This window comes from Hesperophylax consimilis, chromosome 29 (assembly GCF_061612785.1).
Source record: "Hesperophylax consimilis isolate HC1 chromosome 29, BYU_Hcon_1.0, whole genome shotgun sequence".
Taxonomy (NCBI): Eukaryota; Metazoa; Arthropoda; class Insecta; order Trichoptera; family Limnephilidae; genus Hesperophylax; species Hesperophylax consimilis.
The window spans coordinates 17,805,311-17,832,504 of record NC_142864.1 but is presented as its reverse complement, the minus strand read 5'-3'; the positions used below and the strand labels follow the sequence as shown (position 1 = coordinate 17,832,504).

The 27,194-nt window shown below is 33.2% G+C and overlaps 1 protein-coding gene across 2 annotated transcripts in view; it reads right to left on the bottom strand.

Moving 5' to 3' along the window:
• Nep3 (M13 family metallopeptidase neprilysin 3) overlaps nt 1–27,194 on the bottom strand; it is a 138,483-nt gene that overhangs the window by 67,868 nt on the left and 43,421 nt on the right. The window contains exon 1 of one of the 2 annotated variants that reach the window (XM_089649360.1): nt 1,004–1,094. The exons of the other annotated variant lie outside the window; for it this stretch is intronic. Within the exon in view, the coding sequence (XP_089505486.1) occupies nt 1,004–1,030 (27 nt within the window). The 5' untranslated portion in view covers nt 1,031–1,094. Of the gene's footprint in view, nt 1–1,003; nt 1,095–27,194 lie in introns of those variants that run through there. 2 annotated transcript variants of the gene reach the window in all.

Sequence of the window (27,194 nt, the reverse complement as noted above, 5' to 3'; positions counted from 1 at the left end):
TCTGTCAGTCCTGGAGACACTGACCCCCAGATTCCTACCAACCCTTTATACATTTTCCTTCCCGGAACCTCCTCTCGTTCATTTCCTTAACCTGTTAACCGGGCGGGATGTATAAACACGTCAAACGTAAACAGTATCGGGTACGGGTAGGACATATGAATACGTCCTTGAAATATATGTTGCGCCCTGGAACGAGCGGGACGTATATTTCCGAGCATATAACACGGAAATTGAGTTATGAATTTTTACATATTTTAATTTTTTAAACTCAATGTTTCTCTTTTATCTGTGTGCTTTTGTTTATTGTTCTGTAATTAAAACCTTTTTTATATTTTTTGTAATCTTTATAATTGTTTGTAAAATTTCTAGTTTTTTAATTCAATGTTTTCATTTTTATAATGCATAAATGAAAAACAATAATAATATGAAATTACGTCCTCCGGGCGTGACGTACTGATACGTCCTAGTGAAGGAGTTCGCGCCCGTTATATGCTGCGTAATTCAAACCGGAATTCCCCGGTTAACAGGTTAAAATCCATCGCCTTGCACCGCGGTGGGAGGGATGAATTCATACGCCTGTCAGTCCTGGACACACTGACCCCCCAGATTCCTATCAATCTTTTATACCTTTTTCCTTCCCAGAACCTCCTATCCTTCATTTCCTTAAAATACCCACCACACAACATCCCCAAAAATGACACAAAGGTGTAAAAAAATATAGTATGAAAGCGATGAATTTTTGGGTTGTTATGGCGTGTTGCTCTTTCTCCTTCTTTAGGCAAAGTTTCGGACAGCGCTACAGTGTCCACGATCAGGACAGATGTGGTGAAGTGTGTGTTTTTTGTATGTTAATTGCAAACAATCCATATTGATAGTAGTAGGTAATAGTTATATGAATATTCAAGATGGCCACGAACAAAACGCAAAATTATCCATATTATAAATAATATCCACATAAATACAATAAAAATTTAAAAAAATACATTAAAAAAATTATACTCACAAACAGCCGGTCAAAAAAGGAAGCCATTTTTCTATACACTTTTATAGTTCATGCGACAATAAATACTTAAAAAACAGTATTAGTTACTCTGAAAAAAAAAACACAAAATTTTTAATCACCACTTTTTAAATTAGTCAATAAATTATTTATTACACTAAATTCTACTAATAATAGTATAGACTACAATCACATCACACTTTTAAAACTTTTTGAATATTTTTAAATTCACAATAAATTTTTAATTCAGTTTGATTTCTGCTTTGTTATCGCTACATATCTATAACTTTTTTAAATGTTTAATACAGTTCTACCTTACGCTTAAGCCCCCGCATTCCCAATTTCTACCGATTTATAACAAGTTTCCCTGAAACTCTTAAGTTTTTATGTTCCAAAAAAAATGTTATTTTTGAAGATAATATCTATACATTTGTTATGTCGAAACGTTTATTACATGAAATTCTCTAGATAGAAAAAAATCGCAAAGTAAGCTCCGAAAATTATTTAAAACACATTTTGTTCTGTTATTTAGTATGTTATAAGCATGAAAAAAAAATCACAGTGTATCTTTAAATGAAACTAAAGCATTTATTGAGAGATTTTTACTCTATTTCAAACGAGTCGTGTTTTATTAAATATTTTCACCATTTTCGCTTAATTATTATCGTTTTTTAACATTAGCGCGCTCCCTCTAACATTCGTATTTACATATCTCCCTTTCAAACCATTTTTGAACGCGTACTACGAGGCCTTAAAAGGAAGCTACAAGCCAAAAATATGTACATTCTTGGTATACCTTATTAGATTGTAGGTAATAGGCATTAATATCGCTTGACAAACGGAGTCTAGAAACGCTTGATTTCAAGCACAAAACTGGTTTTTATTTATTTTGTAAATAATATTATAAGAAAGCAAAAAAGTTAATCAAGTGAAACTCTCACAGATAATCCTAGCTATAATTCTGTATTTTTTAAAAGGTGTTTCCTTTATGCGTTCATACATTTCTATTGAAAAAATATATTTTTTAGTAGTTTACATTTATATTTTCAAACTAATAAGAAGTGTTATTTTGAATAGCCCGCTATTTTGGTAGATGTTACCTTTTGAAGCTGTCATTTTTTGACATATGACAAGTAGAAACTACGCCATTAATAAAAATGGAACGATACACGCTTCAACAAAACATTGAAATTATTAAAATTCACTTGAGTGAATCAAATGCAAATCATCTTGAGTGATGAGGCCCATTTCCACCTCGGTGGCTTCGTCAACAAGCAAAATTGTCGCATCTGGGGCTCGGAAAACCCAAGAGTTATTGTTGAAAAGCCTCTCTATCCTCAACGTGTGACTGTTTGGTGCGGTTTATAGTCCGGGGGAGTCATTGGACCTTACTTTTTCGAAAATGAGGCTGGAGCAACAGTTACGGTGAATTTATTGCGCTATCGAGAGATGATGATTTTTTATGTCCGGAATTGGATGGTATTGATCTGGACAACGTTTACTTTCAACAAGACGGCGCTACGTGCCACACAAGCAACGAAACCATTGATCTTTTACGATTGAATATCAAAATAACACCTCTTATTGGAAAACCCTCTATTATTACATTTGGAGTTATTTAAATAGTGAGTGTTTTTAGGAAGTACTTACACACGGAGTCCGGAAACTCGCATTACAAGCGGGAAAATAAATCTACATCAGATTTGGAGTCGATTTTGTGGTATAACTTTTAGAGTAAGTCCAAGGATGGAAATTTTTAAGTCAAATTTGAAAAAACGATCATCAGAGTGTTAATATTAGCTGTTGTCAAAATACGTCGTAGCTTAGACCCGGCTACAAAAGTTTGTAACGCAAAAATAGAAAAAAAATGTGAAAGAAAAAAAGAGTTTTTTGTGAATATTCACCGGTTTCCCGCTTGTACTACGAGTTTGCGGACACCGTGTATAATATATTTATTATGTTCACGAGGGTCGGAGAGGTTGATAAGAATATTGATTTATTGACAAAAAAAATATGTTGTCATATAATACTCGTTTGACAGAATGATAAGCATGCCCAATAAATGACATTGGATCATTTAGTAAAAACGACACCTCAAAGACGCTTAACGGCACTCAAACCGGCGACAAAACAAACTGCGTGGCGTGCCAGACCCTTTGACCTCTCCAACTCGTCTCTCTTGGCCCATCGCCTTGCGCCGCAACGGGAAGGCAAGATCAATCGTCCTGGACAAACTGATCCCCAGATTTCTACCCACCCCTCTTTTTCACTCTCAGAACTTCCTCTCCTACCTTTCCTTAAAAATACCCTCCACACAGCATCCCGAAAGATGACATTGGCCCTGAGGGAAATTATTTTCCCCAGGGAATGTGAAGGCTAATGTAAAAAAATATTATGAAAGTATGAAAGCGATTATTTTTTGATTTAAGATTTTCACGGCCAAAAGTATTTTTGCTATTTGTTTTTGGGGTGTTATGTGTCACGCTAACTCCTTCTTTAGCCAATGTTTCGGACAGCATTGCAGTGTCCATCATCAGGGCAGATGTGTTATTTGAGGTTGTGGTGACATCCTCATACATAAGCTCACATTTCACCACAACCTCAAATAACACATCTGCCCTGACATCCTCATACATAAGCTCACATTTCACCACAACCTCAAATAACACATCTGCCCTGACATCCTCATACATAAGCTCACATTTCACCACAACCTCAAATAACACATCTGCCCTGACATCCTCATACATAAGCTCACATTTCACCACAACCTCAAATAACACATCTGCCCTGACATCCTCATACATAAGCTCACATTTCACCACAACCTCAAATAACACATCTGCCCTGACATCCTCATACATAAGCTCACATTTCACCACAACCTCAAATAACACATCTGCCCTGACATCCTCATACATAAGCTCACATTTCACCACAACCTCAAATAACACATCTGCCCTGACATCCTCATACATAAGCTCACATTTCACCACAACCTCAAATAACACATCTGCCCTGACATCCTCATACATAAGCTCGCATTTCACCACAACCTCAAATAACACATCTGCCCTGACATCCTCATACATAAGCTCGCATTTCACCACAACCTCAAATAACACATCTGCCCTGACATCCTCATACATAAGCTCGCATTTCACCACAACCTCAAATAACACATCTGCCCTGACATCCTCATACATAAGCTCGCATTTCACCACAACCTCAAATAACACATCTGCCCTGACATCCTCATACATAAGCTCACATTTCACCACAACCTCAAATAACACATCTGCCCTGACATCCTCATACATAAGCTCACATTTCACCACAACCTCAAATAACACATCTGCCCTGACATCCTCATACATAAGCTCACATTTCACCACAACCTCAAATAACACATCTGCCCTGACATCCTCATACATAAGCTCACATTTCACCACAACCTCAAATAACACATCTGCCCTGACATCCTCATACATAAGCTCACATTTCACCACAACCTCAAATAACACATCTGCCCTGACATCCTCATACATAAGCTCGCATTTCACCACAACCTCAAATAACACATCTGCCCTGACATCCTCATACATAAGCTCGCATTTCACCACAACCTCAAATAACACATCTGCCCTGACATCCTCATACATAAGCTCGCATTTCACCACAACCTCAAATAACACATCTGCCCTGACATCCTCATACATAAGCTCGCATTTCACCACAACCTCAAATAACACATCTGCCCTGACATCCTCATACATAAGCTCGCATTTCACCACAACCTCAAATAACACATCTGCCCTGACATCCTCATACATAAGCTCACATTTCACCACAACCTCAAATAACACATCTGCCCTGACATCCTCATACATAAGCTCACATTTCACCACAACCTCAAATAACACATCTGCCCTGATGATGAACACTGCAATGCTGTCCGAAACGTTGGCTAAAGAAGAAGTTAGCGCGACACGGCATAACACCCCAAAAACAAATGACCAAAAAAAGATTATTTTTTGGGTCGTTATAGCGTGTTGCTTTTCCTCCTTCTGTAGCCAACATTTCAGACATTACAGCTACAGTATCCACCATCGGGACAGATGAGGTGAAGTGTGCGTTTTGTATGTGGATAGCAAACAATCCACATTGATAGTAGTAGGTAATAGTGCTATATGAATATTCAAGATGGCCACGAACAAGACGTAAAATTATCCATATGAATTTGAAATTGCTATTTAAATTTTGTGCACACCGATGGTATTTTTCTGTGGCATCTCCAGCGACCGTTTCCACAAATCTTACCTTAAGGCGATGCACTACGTAGTAATTTAAAATCATGTGTTTTTGGTTTGAAAATTTGGTCGCCTAGAAATGTTTCAGATGCTTTAATTTAATACTGCGAGTAGAATACATCTTGGCCTTGAAATAATTATTAATTAGTATTTTTTAGATAAGTCTTTTTATAAGCCCAGAAAAAAAAATGTATAGGCCTATGAAAACTGCTTTAAAGTTAAAAATCTCCTGCTTAGGAACCCATTTTCGGTTATGGTTTTATTATATAATGTGGCAAATTAAGTTATTTATAAAATGATCGAAATTTTTTTTAATATTTGTGCCTGAACATCCACAAAATAAAATAAAAGGCACTTTTTGGCCATGCTTATTCATACTTGCACATTTATTTTTCTATAAAATAGTATTTTTTAGTTCTTTTATGATATTTTTATTATTATTTCATCCATGATTCATACTTGCATACTTATGTTTCTATAAAATAGTATTTTTTAGTTCTTTTATGTTATTTTTATTATTATTTCATCCATGATTCATACTTGCATACTTATGTTTCTATAAAATAGTATTTTTTAGTTCTTTTATGTTATTTTTATTATTATTTCATCCATGATTCATACTTGCATACTTATGTTTCTATAAAATAGTATTTTTTAGTTCTCTTATGTTATTTTTATTATTATTTCATGTATAACTACCACAACACGGGCATTAGCCTTGTATGGTAGTTAAAAAAATGTCAAAAAATGTAACATGTAAACATTTATTAAATAATAAATAAAAACATAAAAAAATGTTATTTTCTTGCATAAATCAAAACATGTGGATGGTGTGAAGCGGAAATTTAAGCCTAATCGCCATCTACGTAAGGTGTGTTATTGATACCGGCTCTTTTCAAAATATTACACGAAGTAGTGCATCGCCTTAAGGCGATGCCATACGTAGTAATGAAAAATTATGTGTTTTTGGTTTGAAAATTTGGTCGCCTAGAAATGTTTCAGATGCTTTAATTAAATACTGCGAGTAGAATACATCTTTACCTTTGAAATAATCGAGTATTTTTTAGATAAGTCTTTTTATAAGCCCAGAAAAAAAGAATGTATAGGCCTATGAAAACTGCTTTAAAGTTCAAAATCTCCTACTTACGAGCCCATTTTCGGTTATGATTTTATTTTATAATGTGGCAAATTAAGTTATTTATAAAATGATCGGAAAAAAATTAAATATTTATGCCTGAACATCCACAAAATAAAATAAAATGCACTTTTTGGCCATGTTTTTTTCTTGCATAAATCAAAACAGGCGGATGGTGTTAAGCGGGAATTTAAACCTTATCGCCATCTACGTAAGGTGTGTTATTGATAGCGGCTCGATTCAAAATATTACACGACGTAGTGCATCGCCTTAAACATTATTGTTTCCGTCCACATTCCGTTTCCTTCCTTTTGTGAAAGATTGGGGCGCGGTGGGCGTGGCCAAACGCATTTTATTTGGTGGTCTGTGGTGGAGATCTATCTCCGCATCGTACACTTGACGTTTGAAGTCTACGTAAATAATTATTTAAGCGTCAAAAAATTTCAAGATGAGTTCTGAACAGGAAGAGATGCTAGAGATAAGTTTATAGATGCCGCATCAATGAGAAAACACAGATTTCGAGTTACCGTACTCACGACCTCGAAATTTTGGGATTTTTTCCGTGTTTCTGATACCGATTTCGAAGAACCACTTTTAATTACGAGATTCGCTTAAACAATTTCACCAGAAATTGGGAGTAGGTACATTACCATTTATGGCTACTAGGAATTCGTACACGCGCTAAAGGTACCATTTAAGAATTTCAAAAATAGAATTAAGGCGATGCACCACGTCGTGTAATATTTTAAATTGAGCCGCTATCAATAACAACCAGAGATGTGCTTTATTTCAAATAAATCCATTTCAAATGGAAATGCAAAATGCAAAATGGGTATTTTCCATTTTGCATTTTAAATGCTTTTCTCAATGCATTTTCCATTTTAAATGCTTTTTTGCAACATTTTTCCTACTATCTCCACTCATCTTTTTTTCATAAGCCCCAAATATCAGTCGGTCCTCAACCTCGCTATGAGAGATAATTTACATTTGTCAAGTTGCCCCCTGGTAGGAGCCCTGGCAATTAAGTGATACCATTTCAAAAAATACTGAACATGGGGCCATGACGCTGAAATATTAAATGTTAGATAGCAGTTTCTATGTTTTTACGTTGGCAACATTAGTCCCGCGCAATTTTTTTGTGGTTTCATAATCTGTAGTCGTGGTGTTTTTGGATTTACCATCATGTAATATGTTTGTTCTACATTGATGTCTATTATTAACCCCTTCAGTAATCATTTAAAAATTAAAAATGGAAAAAAAACACCCTTTTTTTAATCAATGAATTCAAAATATATATCATCATGTAAAAGCCATTTCGGGCCCAAAATGGGACTGAATATTGATGTTGTGGTGCATAGTGTGAAATTTTTTTTTATTTATTTTTTATTTTATTTTTATTTTATTTCATTTAAACGCCCATAGGGCTTTTACATATAATAATGTACATCTTTATTTTTTTAGTTATACATTTTATATTTAAAAAAATACATATAGATTACATATAAAAATGTCAGATTTAGCAAAATATAGGTTACATAAAATATAAGAGTTTAAAAAATTAGGTATGATAGAGTGCAAATAAGTGCGACAAAAAATATAAAATTTGCCAAAATCCTCCAAATCAACGATAATGTTAATAAGAAGGTATAAAATTAGTTGATAACAATAGTTTACAAAGTATGTAAAAATAGTTCGCACATACTCCGTTTAAAGTTGGCCAAGTTCAAATTATTGTCAAATACATTCAACGTTGTATTGGAGAGTGAAAACTATAGTTGGAATGAGATGTGTGTATGTAAAATGTTGATATTTGCCTAGTTGTTCGTGTAGGTATGTGTAGATTTATTAAATGCAGGAGTTCACAACAATCGAATTTAGAGTTCAATAATTTTAATAAAAAGGTTAGGTCGTTTATTTTTCTTCTGTTTTCTAATGTCGGAATATTTAAATGATTCAATAATGACTGGTAATTTATGTGTTCTAAAGGGATGTTAAGTTTAAAATTGACGAAGCGTAGAAATTTTCTTTGAATTCTTTCAACATTATGAATATGTACATTGTAGAAGGGTGACCAAACTATGGAGTTATGTTCTATCAGGCTTCTAACAAGGGATATGTACAATAGTTTTATGATTTGTAAAGATTTAAAGTTTTTAATTGTTCTTAATATAAAACCTAATGTTTTCATACCCTTATTCACAGTTTGTTGAATGTGGGCCGTAAAGTCTAGTTTCTCATCCATTATTATGCCAAGATCTCGCATTTCCTTTACTCTTTCTAAATTTGTTTTATTTATTGAATAGCCAAAAAATTGTGATGTTTTTTTTCTGGAAAAGGTCAAAATTTTGCATTTTTCTACATTTAAATATAAATTGTTTTGTGAACACCACTTATTTAGCATGTCTATATTAGATTGAAGAACTTGACAGTCGTTTAATGAGGTTATTTCTTTATATAATTTAATATCGTCGGCGAATAGCAGTACATTGACATTTTCAAAGCAGTTGACTATGTCATTTATAAAAACAATAAATAAAATTGGGCCAAGATGACTACCTTGCGGTACGCCACTAGTGGCCAAAAATGGTTTAGATAAAAAAAGATTTTATTTTAACAAGTAAAGTTCTACCAGATATGTAGCTACTTAACCAGCTTAACATATTTGCTCTGATTCCTATAGCATGAAGTTTTTGGATCAGTACTTTGTGAGACACTTTATCAAAGGCTTTCGAAAAATCAGTATATATACAGTCAACTTGTTTATTTTTAGAAAAAGACTCCAATATATAGTTTTGAAACAGTAGTAAATTTGTTGTAGTTGATCTACCTCTAATGAAGCCATGTTGTTTGTCATTTATTAATTTTGTTAGTGTAGGATATATTTCTTCCAAAACTAAAGATTCAAAGATTTTGGGTAATACAGATTGTATGCATATTGGTCGATAGTTTGAAATGTCAGTCTCGTCACCTTTTTTAAATATTGGAATAATATAGCTGGATTTCCAGTAGACGGGAAAATATCCAGAGGATAGTAGGTGGTTACATAAAATGGTTAGTGGTTTAGACAATACGGAGGAGCACTGTTTTAGGAAAATTGGCGGGATGGTGTCCGGGCCTGCAGACTTGTTTATGTCTAAGGAATTTAATTTTTTTTGCAAGATTCTTCGGTGATGTAGCAGTCTGTTAAATGTGTGGTTTTTTTTAATGTGTATGAAGGAATATTTTCTTCTAGTGTTTCATCATCATAAACATTTTTAAAGAAGTCAGAAAAAAGATTTACAATGTCTTGCGTATTGTTGGCGTATTTGTCGTCCATGTGCATTTCTGGAGGATAGTCTGTGCTGTCGTTGTTTATTTTTTTAATAAATTTCCAGAGATTGTTCGAGTTTAAGGCTGTGTTCTCGATAGAATTTATATATGTTTTATAACAGATTTTAGAGAGATCTTTGCATTTTTTCCTACTTTCACTGAAATTTGTATAGTCGATTTTCTTCAGAGTTTTTTTGAATTTTTTATGAAGTATTTTTTTTTGTTGTAGTGAGGCTATTAGTTCTGATGAGAAGTAAGTTGGATATGTATGTTTTTTAGGAGTAAATAGTGGTACATATGATTTGATAGTGGTGGAGAATATTGAATATAGATTTTCTAAGGAATCGTCAGTATTAACATCAGACAAAAAAGACCAGTCAACATGCGAAAGATGAGAATTTATAGATTCAAAATCTGCTTTTTTGTAGTTGAGAGTTTTTTCAACGGGTTTCGGCTCGACGCCACATATATTTAACTTAATATAAAGAGGGGGGTGATGGTTATCAACAGGTAACAGAGGATCATTACATTTCTCAATGAACAATTTAGGATAATTTGATATTGCTAGATCTAGTAAGCGATCATTTATGTTGTATATAAAGTTATGTTGTAAAACATTTAAAAAATTTGTCATATCTAAAATCTCACGTGCACGATCATTTTGACTTTCATTAACAATGAAACCACTATCACTTGTTTTCCATTTTAGGTTAGGGAGGTTGTAATCCCCGAGAATAATAATTTTAGAGTTAGGATATTTGTAGAGTAGATTTTCAACGTCTTCGCTGTGGCTTCGATAGTTTCCGGCATCAGATAGTGGCGGTGTGTATAAAGTTGCAATTATTATCTTTTCTACAGTGGTATCAATTTGTACAAATAGTTGTTCGAGTGTATTATTTTTTGTTTTGAGTTTTCTTGACATCAATTTCTTCTTTATTGCAATTAGTACTCCGCCTCCCCTTGTTTTGGAACTGGATTTAGAGTTTCTATCGCAGCGAAAAATTTTGTAGTTGTTGAGTCCGAGTTCTGTTGATTTTATTTCCGAGTCGAGCCAAGTTTCTGTCAGCACGTATACGTCGTAATGGTGTAGCGATATTGTAGAACGTAGTTCATTTAATTTGGTGCGTAGTCCCCGCGCGTTCTGGTAGTATATCTTGAGTTTGCATCGTTTTTTGGCGGTGTTTGCACTATTTTAGGGTTTCCGTTTACATATTTTATAGTAATATCATTTTCGCCATTTGTCTTTCGTTTTTCCAGTTCTTCTCTTAGATTTTTTAGATGTTTTTGTTGAAAAATTGTAGCATCGGGGTATATCCTTGTGTTGTTTTTTAAAAGATGACGTTTACTTAGTAATGTTCTGGATGTTGTGGAGTTATTGAATTCTATTTTAAGGGACCTTGGTTTTTCAACACTTGGTTTTCCAATGCGGTAAACACGTAGCATATCACGGTTTGCGGTATCATCGAGAGCAGAGATTAAAACCGTTACCTTGTTTTTGTCATCTATTAATTTGTTGGCCGCAGTCGTTTCAGTGCTTTCGGGTATATTACAAAGAATGATGTTTTTAGCTCTTTCGCTACGCTCATTAATTTCAGAAATTACCTCGCAAATGTCGAGGTTGTTTTGTGGGGCTGGGATATTTATTCCGATTTCCTTATAAGCCCGTAATTCACCCTCTAGACTAGCAGTTTTATTAGACACCGTTTGCGCCAATCTACCAATAGCTATTAAGAAATGACTTGTAATTGGGGTTAGTTTTGTTATTTAGTCTTTCGTGAACTTATTTGCTGGATCCGTTAAACAGGTATTAAATGCAGCCACAGCATTTTCTACATTTGTTATAAATGATTCGACATCCATTATGGTAAAAATTGGATTGCAAGTAGAAAAAAGGTTATTATTTTTATTTAATTATTTAACTGCAATGGTTTCACTCCCCTGAAAAGTTGGTTTACTCCGAGTACCTATGTAATATGTCTATGAGTACTTATGTAGTTACAATACACTGCGAGACAGTAAGTTTGACAAGGCAGGTAGCAATAATAATCTTCCAGATATTTGCACTGAGTCACTTTTAATTATTATTTTGTTTTCACTTTTGACACTTTAAAATCACTCTTTTTAAAGATGTAAGACCAGTTACACTTTTGGGCAATTGAAGCCACGTTTTAATATACTTTTCGCTGCTTTTGAGTATATAAATTCACTGGTTTTCTATTAATTTGTATAGAGCGAATATTTGATGTGCTCACCGTGTGTTGTTGTTGTGTTGATAAAAATGATTAAAAATTTTCTTTAGTATGAATTCCGAATTCTGGCACATAAGAGCCGCCCGAGTATACTCGGGCGTGGTCCTTAAGAGGTTAAATGACAAAATTGTTTAAAAATTCTATAATTATTTTAATTGTTTGACCTGAGAAACCATTTTGCATTTTCAATGCATTTTTAAAAAAGGTATTTTGCATTTTGCATTTGAAATGCTTTTCTAAAAACCATTTTGCATTTTCAAATGGAAAAGTTTTGACCCATTTCCATTTTGCATTTCAAATGGTTTTGGGTACCCATTTTGCACATCTCTGATAACAACCCTTAATTAGATGGCGGTAAGGTTTAAATTCCCGCTTAACACCATCCGCCTGTTTTGATTTATGCAAGAAAAAAACATGGCCAAAAAGTGCCTTTTATTTTATTTTATGAATGTTCAGGCATAAACATAAAAAAAAATTCGCTCATTTTATAAATAACTTTATTTGCAACATTATTCAACAAGATCATAACCGAAAATGGGCTCGTAAGTAGGAGATTTTGAAATTTAAAGCAGTTTTCATAGGCCTTTACATTATTTTTTCTGGGCTTATAAAAAGCCTTATCTAAAAAATACTCTATTATTTCAAAGGCCTAGATGTATTCTACTCGCAGTATTTAATTAAAGCATCTGAAACATTTCTAGGCGACCAAATTTTCAAACCAAAATCATATGATTTTGCATTACTACGTATGGCATCGCCTTAATAGACTAAAGAAGAAAAACGTCAGAATCTTAACGGCGTAAGTGAAGCAGCCGTGCACAAAATATGCAACGCGCGGCTCTCGTGTATTGGACACAACTACGGTTTAATTTGTCCTATCAAATCTCTAAATCTCCCGTAGTAAGCGTTAAAAGACGGTTTCAAAGAGAGATATCTAAATACGAATGTTAGAGGGAGCGCGCTTATATGAAAAAAAAGAATAACAATTAAGCAAAAGAGGTGAAAATATTTAATAAAACACGATTCGTTTGAAATACAGCGAAAATCTCTCGAAAAATGCTTTAGCTGCATTTAAAAATACACGGGGAAATTTTCCATGTCTATAATATACTAAATAACAGAACAAAACGAGTTGTTAATAATTTTCGGAGCTTACTTTGCGATTTTTTTCTATCGAAGGAATTTTATATAATTAAGGTTTCGGCATAACAAATTTACAGATATCATCTGCAAAAATAACATTGATTTTTTTAGTTACTTAAAAAATATAAGCGAGAAACTTGTTATAAATCGGTAGAAATTGGGAATGCGGGGACGTAAGTGATGAAGTCGTGTAAAACAATATTTGGCGCGCGGCCCGGGGAAATGGAAGGACCTACGGTCGATTTTGCCCTAGCAGGCCTAGAAAATCGATGTGTCCGTGGGGTTTTTCTTAATTATTTCTGATGAACGTACTACCAAAATCTCAAATGTTTCTAGAGAATCGAGGTTACTAATTAATCGTCTAGAGAAATAAAATCTTGTATTGAAATCTTACTACATCAAAAAATAAATTTTGTAGATATTTATAAAACGTTTTATAAAATTTTAAAACCGTTTTACATATAATATTTTATTGGAAAAGTCTTGTTTTTATAAATCTTAAATGTGAATAACTTACATCAGTGGGGATCCCTCTAGAAACATTTTGAGATTTTAGTAATACGTTCATATGAAATAATTCAAATGTGAGCGAGAAATAACCATCTATGACAATATTATTTATTTTCTATTTATTTATTTATTTATTTATGTATTTATTTACGCCCTAATGGGCTTTTACAAAAGTAGTTAACAAGTAATACAGTTGTGTTACATAGTTTACAATAAATTATGATTTTTGATTAAATTAAGGTAAATTCAAATTAATAGTGTGGATTACGGAAAGCTAAATATGTTTTGAGGAACGTATTCATATAAAAACCAAAGTGTATTCACTACGGAGTTGTGAATTCATATGAAATAATTAAATAATATTAAACTTATACCTAATTATGAAACTCGCTCAGTGCAAATAACCTCAAAAAGTCATGCGATTTTAAGTTCCGTATCGTACACCGCACACTTGGTTATGTCTACGTAAATAATTACGTAGATTTCAAGACGTCGTCGTGCGATTTAAGCGAGCTACAGACAGCTGCGCACGAAGTCCACGGCCACGATGGACACGAATTTTTTTTCATCTCAGCGGTCAAATCGTGAGCGGTGTGAGGGGGGAGAAACGTGCCTGACGTGGGCCCCGCAAGCCTTGCTCGGCCGGCGCACCCGTTGCAGCCCACGCGTGTGCCTCTAACATCACTTACTCACGCAGCCGTGCGTAGCGTGCGCGTGGTTCGCGATGTGTGGATATGTATGGCAGTTCATAGTAAACGAAGCTAAAGCCACGTGTGAAACGTAGCCGTGCGCAGCTATCTGTGGCCCGCCTTATGCTCCGTGACTGACAGTCTAAAAATGAAATAATCTGAGATTTTTTCCATCGGCCATGGAAAACACAATCATAGCACTTTCGAACAAAAATTTTAACGGGAATGCCCCTATTTCGAATGCTCGCTAATGTTTTATGATATTGTTTGAAGTAATGTTTGTGGTAACGGTCGCAGAAAATAGATTTTGACTAAGTATGTAAGTTGCAAACACAAACACAAAAGCATTTCAGAAAAAATAACATTTTTTGTTTTAAAATTGGACGACCGCACAGAGAAAGAGAATAAACAGAAATATAAGCTTACTATCGAAAAAATAACGATGCTTTAAAAACTAAACACTTTAATCAACTGGAAGAAGAGAAAAATCCGCTGATGCAGGTATTTTATTTTTTCTTTGATTTATGACCAAACAAACATCGACTGACGTCAAACGTATTGAGCAAATTCAAACCACAAACGGTGGATTCAGAGGAATAGTGACATAATGTCCCAAAATTAAATTTAATTCACATTTTTACAGAAAAGAACAATAATATTGAAGAAGCAACGTGTTTTAACTAAATTGAACTTCATGAAATATCCAAGTGGTTAAATATAAATAAACTGAAATTAAATTCATGGTGTTATGTAAAAAATCTAAATAAAGTTATTACCTTAAACATATAGACAGTCAAAATATTGAAGACGTAGAAGAAATTAAATGCTTCTGCATTATTTTATTTTTATATTATAAATAATGGATAAAAAATTAAAACTTAACATTTAAAATTAGTCTTTAAAACAAGGAAATTAATCTATAACACCACTGTAGCATCCCACTTGAATTACTGCAATAAAACCCAAAAGAATGGAAATAATTCAGAACAGGGGCAAAAGGTCTATATTGTGCTGTAGCAGATATACTAGGATGAATACAATGTAACCCCAACTCAACCATCAAGTGTGTGACAACGTTTAATCTATTAGTATTAGACTTTAAAACAGGGTAATTAGTATACAACACCACTGTAGAATCACTGCAATAAAACACAACTTAAAAGAATGGAAATAATTCAGAACAGAGGCATGAGATCTACATTTTGCTGTAGCAGATATACTAGGATAAACACAATGCAACGTCAACTCAATTTTCTAAGTGTGTGGCAACGTTTAGTCTATAATACCCTAGTAATAGACTTTAAAACAAAGAAATTGGTCTACAACACCACTGTAGCATCCCACCTGGATTACTGCAATAAATCAGAACTTAAACGAATGGAAATAATTCAGAGCAGAGGGATGTGGTCTATATTTTGCTGTAGCAGATATACTAGGATAAACACAATGCAACGTCAACTCAATTTCCTAAGTTTTGTGGCAACGTTTAGTCTATAATACCCTAGTATTAATATATATATATACGTTAAAAATACAATGTTACATGTTATACCCCAAAAACAAATAACAAAAATACACGTTATACTGTATATCAGTCAGTCAAACGTTCAACAGATTCCCAGCTTACAAATAACCTAACAATTTTTCAACTCTCCCTAATCCTATCATTACCGCTGAGATTGTTGCTTGTACAATAATGGACGACTTAGCTTGCAGAGGATTGAATCAAAACTGATATAATACATTATAGACTATGAACTGTTTATATTTGGTGCAGTTATTGATATCTATTTAAGATACTTTTGAGAGTTAGTCATAGATGGCAGTGCTTGCACTGTCGAGTCCCGAATAGTTCCGACTGCACCCGAAGTGTAGCCGATTGATAGGCAGGGAGCTCATTTGTATTTCTATGCTCCGGCAGAATAACTCATAGACTCAAACCGTCTTACTCATAATAGATAATACGGAGGGTTATTAAAACAGGTTATTAGAAAACCTTACACATAATCACACGCATGCGTACTGCGTATACCAGCCGTAATACTGCAGTATTAGTGGCTGACAGGTTTTTAAACCGTGCGACCACCAGGATTAGGGACTTATTACCATGGTATTAAGACGGAGATCGCGGACTTTGTTAAAAATCAGTTTGATTCCACAAATATCGATCGGTCGCGCAATGAAAATTTAAAAAAAAGCAGTAATACCCATTGGCAGCACTATCAGAGGAATATTTTAAATCGAAGTATCGATTTACCAAAGCAAATACGGAACGCATAATCTCAAATTGGCCAAATTTCGAAGCAATTCAAAGCAGACCGGGTCAATGACATCGTCAATGTCGTCTGAAGAAACGTGAAGTTAGCAGCTAAACGCAAAATGCAAAAATGACCGTATTTTTGAGGATTGGAACAAAGTGGTGCCAGTCTAAAATGAACTTGTAATCTTGAACAAATCAAACTTTATTGAAGATTCCGGTACTCAAGTATATTTTATACCAAGTGGTAATTAAAACTCACTAGTAATCACAGACATTACAGACTACTACATTTAAGTCCCGACGTTGCCTGGACGTTGAAGAGAGTTTTTAGAAATCAAATACAGACAGAATTTTTGTTCTTCAACGTCAAGTGTAAGAAATTGTATCAAGAAGTACCAAAATTTCTGCTTTAAAGAATGCGAAAAGTGGATAGTGGTGGTTTTTAACATGTAAACAGTGACCTTCGTCTTGTTTTATGGTCAATCTCGGAATAAAACATGATATTTATTTTAAAAACAAAACCCACACCAGCACAGTCCTCTTTACATATATCTAAATAGTTTAAAACAAAGTCGCTATCCAAGTCTATCTGTTTGTGCGCTTAGTTCTTCTAAACTACGCAACGTATTTTGATATGGTCTTCACTATCATTTAGGATTTTTTTTCCGGAAGGTTTATATATATATAATACATGCATGTTATATTTATAGATATTATAGAAAAGTCAAGCAACGATGGGTACACAGCTAATATATATTAAAAGCTTAAAATATAGATTATTATCGAAGTAATTTCCGGTGTGTCGGTTGGTAAGGCTGTTCATATCCTGCATTCCAGAAAGGTGGGATAAAAGGTTTTACCAGGGATAGTACCAGATGCAGCCTTTAAAATAGCTAAGGATATATAAAAACACATCTTAGTAAGCTAACCTAACTACAGCTGTGAAATTATCTTTTTGCGATAACTTCACGGATTGATCGAAGTATCCGAACACATTACTCACGCAGATGCATTTTTAACATACAGCATGTTTTAAAACTTATTATACAACTTCAGAAAAAAAATGTCTCAGTGATGCTTTTCAAGGACATTGCTGTCTGAAGTGTATTTACATGCACCAATACACACAATACTACGTGTGTATTACTCTAATTAAGCAGAAAACAAAAGTGATATTCAAATAGAGAGGTATTTAAAATAAATACAGTGTGTGGCAAGCCTACGCACGACGGAAGTGAAACTTTTATTATTCTTCTCTCTCTCTTTTCATTTCATTCTCTCTTTTTTTCTGTCTATTGACATATTTATAAGTAGCATATGATAAAAAAAATTAAAAGTTATAAAAATATGGGATTCGAACCCGGGTCCTGCATAACGAGTGTCGAACGCTCTGCCTCTAGACCGCGGTTATTACGTATTCGACCAAAATATCATATAGTCAAAATATCTAAAAGTCGCAGCACGAGAGCATATTATCACTTTAAAAAAAAATATTATTAAAAAAATCACAAAAAAAAAATAGTTAAAGCGGGGATCGAACCTCGGTTCTTCACGACGAAAATCGGGCGCTCTGCCTCTAGACCGCGAAGCTGTGTTTGGAGAGTGACCTAAAGTAGGTATATAATATTGGCTAGGCTCCTATAGCGAAATGATCACGGTTTTTCATGACGGTCATGAGTTGGTTTTACTCCGGTCCTCGAAATTGCATAATGCGCGTAAAGAAGTTTCACTTCAAAATTTCTTTGCATTGCAACTTTCATTTCGCTAAAGTGGGTGACAGATTACGCTATAAGATCAAAGCGTTTTATATAACGCCGTATTGCTCTCCATACAACATCCCATACAGACCTGTCACACCTAAAAAGATTATGCGTAAGTGTGGGCGTGGCATGCATTTTAATCTGCTAGCCAGGCTATATTTGTAAATTATGCGACCCCTCTCCTACCTATGGCAGAAGAAGGAGTCAACAATTTACAGATTGTCGTAATTATGCGGCTGTCATCTGTCAAAATGACAGATCCCATACAAAGAAATGATATTCCGCGGCAGTTCCCCAATTGATCTGGCCCCTCTCCTGAGGAAGATTATAGCGTAGTGTGTCCAACATATAATTCGAATATAACACGCACAAATTATGCGCGCATAATATAGCATAATGTGTCTTAATGCTAAATTTGACTTATACCACTGCAACCGTGAACCTTTACGTACGAATGGTAAACATTAAATCAAAATATGGCGAATAATAATTATCACTTTGAATTTCGGGAAAGTTTTGAGTTCAGTGATGTTTTTATGTGGCACGCGTCACTGAACCGTGTTCTCCTAATATTTGATAATTTATATAGCGCCGTTTTTATTAGTAACTAGCTAAGTGTACCCGGCGTTCGTTCATCACTTAAGTCTCATTTTATCACAAATAATGACGTAATTCGTGTTTTTCGCAGGCGTCCTAGACATTTTATACCTTTAAATTCAAGGTACAGTTTTAAACCCTCTGTTATTTATAATATATTTAATGTCTCTAAATATGACAAAATTATTTCATACGCTGATGACACAGTATTACAAATAAAAGCTGATACTTGGACGAAAGAAAACAACATAGTTAACGCAGTTATGAACAAACTAAAAAAAATTGTTTGATATAAATTTTGTAACACTAAATTCGAAAAAAAAACTATTATATTATATATTGCGTAAAAAACAAGAAACACCTAAAAAAATAATTAGAATCCACTCTAGGACAAATACACAACAACATAACTGCAATAACTTGTCTTTAGTAATAGAAAGCAAAACCAAAATAAAATACCTAGGCATTACAGTAGACCAATGCCTAAAATGGTCCATACACAAACATTCTCAAATACAGAGTGAGGAAACTAACAGACATATACTAAATAAAGATTTACTTAGAATGACATACTTTGCTTTCTGCCAATCACTAATACATTATGGCACTATAAGATAAATAGTACAAATAGAAAAGAATTTAAAGTCAAAAAACTAAATATATTATACTTCCATCATGCAACATTACAAATATAATAGATAATATTGTAAATAAAAATTCACCTTTTAAAAACAATAGATTACTCAGACAAACGTCAATACTCCCAACTCCAAAATGTAAAAAAAAACAATGGGGCAATTCAACTATAAATATGTTGGAGTAAATTTATTGAATTCAATGAAATTATCCGAAGTATAAATAACGACAAAGATTTTAAACTTCACGTCAAAAAACACACTGAAAATGTAAACTGAATACTTTGGCGTATTACATAAAAAATAACGAACGAAATTACACACCCCTCACACACACAAGCCTAGCTTTATTTTCGTGGTACATTTTATGTTTAAAATTAATTAAAATTACGTGAAATAATTACTATATTTCTGTCACTATTTTTTGTCATAAAATATATATATATTTTTTAATGTTACATTATTTTTCAATTCACTTAAAGAAATCCACTTTAAGGCGATGCACTACGTCGTGTAATATTTTGAATTGAGCCGATCAATAACAACCCTTACGTAGATGGCGATAAGGTTTAAATTCCCGCTTAACACCATCCGCCTGTTATGATTTATGCAAGAAAAAAACATGGCCAAAAAGTGCCTTTTATTTTATTTTGTGGATTTTCAGGCATAAATATTAAATTTTTTTCGATCATTTTATAAAAAACTTAATTTGTCACATTATACAATAAAATGATAACCGAAAATGGGTTCGTAAGTAGGAGATTTTGAACTTTAAAGCAGTTTTCATAGGCCTTTACATTATTTTTTCTGGGCTTATAAAAAGACTTATCTAAAAAATACTCGATTATTTCAAAGGCCAAAATGTATTCTACTCGCAGTATTTAATTCAAGCATCTGAAATATTTCTAGGCGACCAAATTTTCAAAACAAAAACACATGATTTTGCATTACTACGTATGGCATCACCTTAAAAAGAAAACTTCAAAATTTTCATCGTTATCAGATGAATGGTGTAGGAACGCGTATGGGATAAACAAATAATTATTATAGAAACTGTTACGCTTGCCGTAAAACAACATACAAATCAGATGTAACAACAAGTAAGCTGCTCGATGGCACTGACTTAATCACGTGACACTTCAAATACCGTCGCACTCCCAGTTCTGAACTGTAACCAAGTGACGTCAACAATTAATATTAATAATCAGCCTTGGTTATATTATATTATTGTGAAAGTCTCAAACCTAATATATTGCGGTTTTGTATCACCTGATAACGTTGGTGAATATTAATTGTTTTATCGATAATGGGAAACATGCAACCATTTTATAATTTTTAATCTAGTGAAGAAAACTAGATTTTTTTTTTTTTTAATAATTTCCCTCGGGGGCTTATGTCATTTCAGGGAAGGCTGAGTAGAGTTTATTCATGAGGAGAGAAATGGGTGGAGATGGGTTTTGAAGAGACCCATGTTGTCGGAGGGAGGAAACAGCCGAGCTGTTGAAGTTAAAAACTAGCGAAACCGGAGCCGAAATATCGTGTCCATTGAAATACCGGTAGAACAAAGACAGCATTCACACCTAACGAATCTATCAAACTACCTTAATTATAGAACAACTGACTGAGCGCGGAAAAAGATTAATAATTATAAAGGAGTGTTTATACGAACATTTCGTAAATCGCAAAAAAGTAGACATTTATCAAAACGTTTTTATTTGGGCACCACTGAAAGAAAAATACCAGCATTTTTTGCCAAGTTTTTCATTTCTCAAAGTTTCGCGGTGCACATATACTACACACACACACATATACTACACATATACATATATACTACACACGCACACATATATGCGGAACACACACATATACTACACACACACACGTTTTTCTCTATTGAATTGGGTAGTTACGTTAAAAAGAAAACTATTTTTTTATTGTAATTAGTTGTTTTTTAGTTTAACATATTTATGTTTTTATATAAAAGAAATATATTTTAAAATAAATAAAAAAAATCTGTCATAGTAAATTCATAAATGAATTCTACATACAAATAAATTATTTAAAATCACATCACACATACATACTACACACACACACACACACACACACACAAAACTACACACACACAAAAACCACATAACATACAAACATATATACTACACACACACATATACTACACACATACATATACTAGACACACACATATACTACACACACACATATACTAGACACACACATATAGTACCCACACACATATACTACTTACACACATATACTACACACAAACATATACTACACACACACACACACACACATAAACTACACACGTCACCTAGTTATTAAGGAATAGACATATAACTTACCAAACATTACAAGGAAACATATCATAGGCACCCAACATAAAATATCTAATTCCTGTAAATTGTTTCATCAGTGTAACTCGTGTGATGTTTGTTTCCATAATATCAAATAAAATTAATAATATCTACAATTACAAAAAAACCGCATTCGTAAATTTAAAATCAACGCAAGATGCCCATCTTTTTTAAGTGGTCGGAATTTTCGCGATACTGACGATTGTACGCACGAAACAATACGGATTAATTTCAACACGGAAAACCAAAAAGGAAAATAGCATTTCGCGTCATAATTTTAAGTAAACCGGTAGCCTGCAAAATATAATTTTTCGCAATGGTGAAAAACCACAATCGAAGAAATATTGATTGAAATGACTTTAGCCGTGTTTGGGACCAGATCTGAATAAACGGAAAGAAATCGATTTTGTCCTCACGATACTTAATAAAAAAATTTAAGAATGTTTTACTGAATTGCCTTGATACTACATGGTTTTCCTATAAGATGTGTTATTTTGAATAGCCCGCTATTTCGGTAGATGTTACTTTTGAAGCTGTCATTTGTTGACATTTGACAAGTAGAAACTACGCCATTAATAAAAATGGAACGATACACTACTCAACAACGCATTGAAATTATTAAAATTCACTTGAGTGAATCAAATGCAAATCATCTTGAGTGATGAGGCCCATTTCCACCTCGGTGGCTTCGTCAACAAGCAAAATTGTCGCATCTGGGGCTCGGAAAACCCAAGAGTTATTGTTGAAAAGCCTCTCTATCCTCAACGTGTGACTGTTTGGTACGGTTTATGGTCCGGCGGAGTCATTGGACCTTACTTTTTCGAAAATGAGGCTCGAGCAACAGTTACGGTGAATGGATTGCGCTATCGAGAGATGATTAATGATTTTTTATGGCCGGATTTGGATGGTATTGATCTGTACAACTTTTACTTTCAACAAGACGGCGCTAGATGCCACACAAGCAACGAAACCATTGATCTTTTACGATTGAATATCAAAATAACACCTCTTATTGGAAAACCCTGTACAATTCAAACAGATTCAAAACTTTTTTCAAAATTTCAACATTTTAGGGTAGTTATCAGGTAAGTTGAACTGTGTGTATGGAAAAATATTTTTGTATTAAAATAAAAGCAAAGGAATATCGAAAAACAGTATTTTTTTACTTCTACCATCATACCATCATGAGGAATCACCTCCCGAAGTTAGTGCACTAAACCCCGGGACACACTGTATCATTTATAATTTTATCAAACATACTGATGTCGGTCATGTCTTTTTGTCATTGTAACAGTGATTCAACGAATTCGTATTTGTTTTGAATTCAAGTGTCATATGAAAATTGGAACTGATTGTGAAAATATGTGATTAACAGTTTTGTTTAAACTTTTAGAATTAATTTCGACAAGCAGATTTCGTGATTTATTATTTACTTACTAAATATATGTAACTAACTAGATTTGCCAACATAACATCTTGTGCTTTTTCACGTGTCTGGGCGAGTTAATCAATACATTACATCTGAGAAAAAACATGTTCGCTGAGATAATATAACCTTGAAGTATATAGGTCAATCAGTATCATGGTACCTACGTTTAACAAGACCCTCATTTAGTTAATCTATTCCGCTCCGTGCTTTCGTTAACAGTATTTAACCCCGCGGGCATTTTACCATTATATAAACTCCCATAAATACGAGTTCCTGGAGCTCAACGAAAAAAAAATTATTTATAAGTCTGCATATTGTCATCATTTGTAATGTTAAATAATTTACTTGTAATAAAAAAAAATATATATTTCTTAAAGAAACTGTCATTTGAGAAATCGAGCGTATTTCCGCTTTGCAATAAAATCCAAAAAAACGGAATATGTCTGAACGTATCCGAAAAATAAAAATTAATTTTGTAAGCTTTCAAATTTATAAAATAAACATATAATTTTCTAAATAGTATAATTTTGAAAGTAAACATAAAAAAGTTTAAAAAATTGCACACCTTACGTTTTTTCGTTTAAACACTGAACAAAAATTACGGATATAACACATTTTATCCGACAAATGTATTATAAACATTACTAATTTTTTTTTTCAAATTCAATAATATAATTATGAAATTCTGCAAGTATTTTTTTGGTTTTTGCTATTGTTACAGATGTGGCCTTGAAAGCCGAAACAGCTGTAACAATAACAAAAACCAAAAAATACTTGCAGAACTTAAAAATTATATTATTAAATTAGATTTTAACTAAATTTTACACAATAAATAAATGGAGTTCTACGGATTAAACACAAAAACAATAAATAATTACTAATCTTGGTTATAAGCCACTAGTTATAAGTCACTAGTTATTAAGCTTAGTTATAAGCCAGAAGTAATAAGTTATGAGTCATAGGAATACATTATACTGTATAAACTAAGTTATTAAGCGCCCTTGATGTGATTTTCTCACGAGAACGGCGCTATACAAATAATCCAATCATTATTATTACCGTCACGTTACTTTTTTTTCGTTCCATATGAAAATAAATTTATGAAAAAATCACAAAGTTTCGTACATTTTTCTCAAATTGCGGTCGGAATCTTCGGCTTCCTAGAGGTACAAATTTTATTTTTTCTGTATTTAACTTTTAGATTTGAATATAAAGTGTATTGTTTTTTCTTTCTAACACTATTTAGATCATATTATGACAGTAAGGGAGACAACGATTTTACGAACAAATTGATTCTACTGGAGGGGTTAATCAGTTGAGTGCCGCGGTCGACTCTGACTGTTTATACCATAAAAATTAGCTACAATTAGCTCGGTATACAAACCATAAAAAATTACAAACTCAGTAGTAACACGGATACGTTACCTTACACAGCACAGCATATTTGTAACGTAATAAGACGAAAGAATATTCCAGTGAAATTGAATAAAATATCATTTTTAATGTAAACTACAAACCAATCAGGCCACGCGGTGCAGAATCTATCACCCAATGATACGTCCTCATAAAACTTGTTATATCTCCCTTTCTATTATGGTGAGACATAATATATAACATAAACAGATTTAGAAAGAGAGAAAAAATCACTATCACTTTACGTTTAAAAGTTTACTAAAGTCTCTCGGTATATTAGTTTGAAATGAAACTACAAAAAAAGAAAACCGGTAAAAATTTCACTCAATCAAAGTTAGCCAATTTAAAAAAAAATTCAAGCTGGTAAGAGATTTTAAAAACGTTCATAATTTTAACATTGTCAATTGCATAACACAGTGTAAAACTTGTAGTATAACTGCAAATATCTTTTAATATTCTATTTCGATTAACGTTGGAACTTGTTTTCCATTTCTCGCTAATAGAAATTAATTAGGCGTAAGCTAGACAAAAGGCTATTTCTCAGTGACGCTTTTATAAGTACATCACTGTCGGAAGCCCAGCACAGCACATACAATCTTAAGGCGATGCACAACTTCGTGTAATATTTTAAATCGAGCCGCTATCAATAACACATCTTACGTAGATGGCGATAAGGTTTAAATTCCCGCTTAACACCATCCGCCTGTTTTGATTTATGGATGAATAAAACATGGCCAAAAAGTGCCTTTTATTTTATTTTGTGGATGTTCAGGCATAATTTTTTTCCGATCATTTTATAAATAACTTAATTTGCCACATTATACAATAAAAACATAACCGAAAATGGGTTCGTAAGCAGGAGATTTTGAACTTTAAAGCAGTTTTCATAGGCCTATACATTATTTTTTTCTGGACTTATAAAAAGACTTATATAAAAAATTCTCAATTATTTCAACGGTCAAGATGTATTCTACTCGCAAAATTTAATTAAAGCATCTGAAACATTTCTAGGCGACCAAATTTTCAAATTAAAAACACATGATTTTGCATTACTACGTATGATATCGCCTTCCAATCAGGCCACATCGTGCAGAATCTATCATCCAATGATACGTCCTCATAAAACTTGTTCTATCTCCCTTTCTATTATGGTGAGAAATTTTTTTAATTTTTTTTTATTTATTTAACGCCCAGAGGGCTTTTCCATGGTTGGTAGTATAATTTTAATTTGACAAATACTTTCAAACATAAAAAATAAGAATAAAATTACATTTGTTAAAAGCTATGCAACAAGTCATACAAACACAAGAAACAAAAACAGAAAATTACACCTATTTGTTGGTTTACATGATGTGTTTAGGAGTATTGTTGAAATAAATGTTTTAAATGATCCACAAAACTTGCCAAGTTGGTATTGAATATGTCAACATCACCCAAGTAATGATTTCCCATGGTGTGAAGTCGTTGTATCGGAGAGTGGGCAATGTAGTTACGCTTATGTGTGCTGCTGTAGAATATTGTATTTTGTCGTGTTGTTACTGTGGGTGTATGTATGTTTATAAGTTGCAGGAGTTCACAACAGTCGAATTTAGAGTTAAGTATTTTGAATAAGAACGTTAAATCGTTTATTTTACGTCTATCTTCTAATGTATGTATTTTTAGAGTATTTAGTAAGAAATTGTATTTTAAGTCTTCGACAGGGATATTTAATTTAAAATATAACATAAACAGATTTAGAGAGAGAAAAAAATCAATATCACTTTACGTTTAAAGGTTTACTTAAGTCTCTCGGTATATTAGTTTGAAATGAAACTACAAAAATAAAAAAACCGCTAAAAATTTCACTCGGTCAAAGTTAGACTTTTTTATTATTATTTTTTATATAAAAACGAAAAGTAATTTGTGAAATAACACAAATTAATCAAATAAAAATTACTTGCTCGCGCCGGGATTTAAAGCCGAGATCTATTTAGGATTTTATAAATTGTCTTATAAGCAATAATTATTAGCCTGAAACACTCATCCACATTGTAAAATCTCCTGATAAAAGATACATGACGCCAACGGGACAACGGGAAATCGAAAGGACACGGGTTCATGTCCCGTTGGCGTCATGTATCTTTTATAAGGAGATTTTACAATGTGGATGAGTGTTTCAGGCTAATAATTATTGCTTCTAAGACAATTTATAAAATCCTTTATAATTACCATTATTATAGGCGGAAAATATTGCTTTGCAAGAGGACTTAGCTAGAAGAGGACCCAACGCACTCGTCCACTTGGCTACTAACAATCTACTATCAACTATTAACCCTATTGTTAAAAAAACTATACTATATACTATCATATCTTCTAAATCATTAGTAATATAACGTAAGTC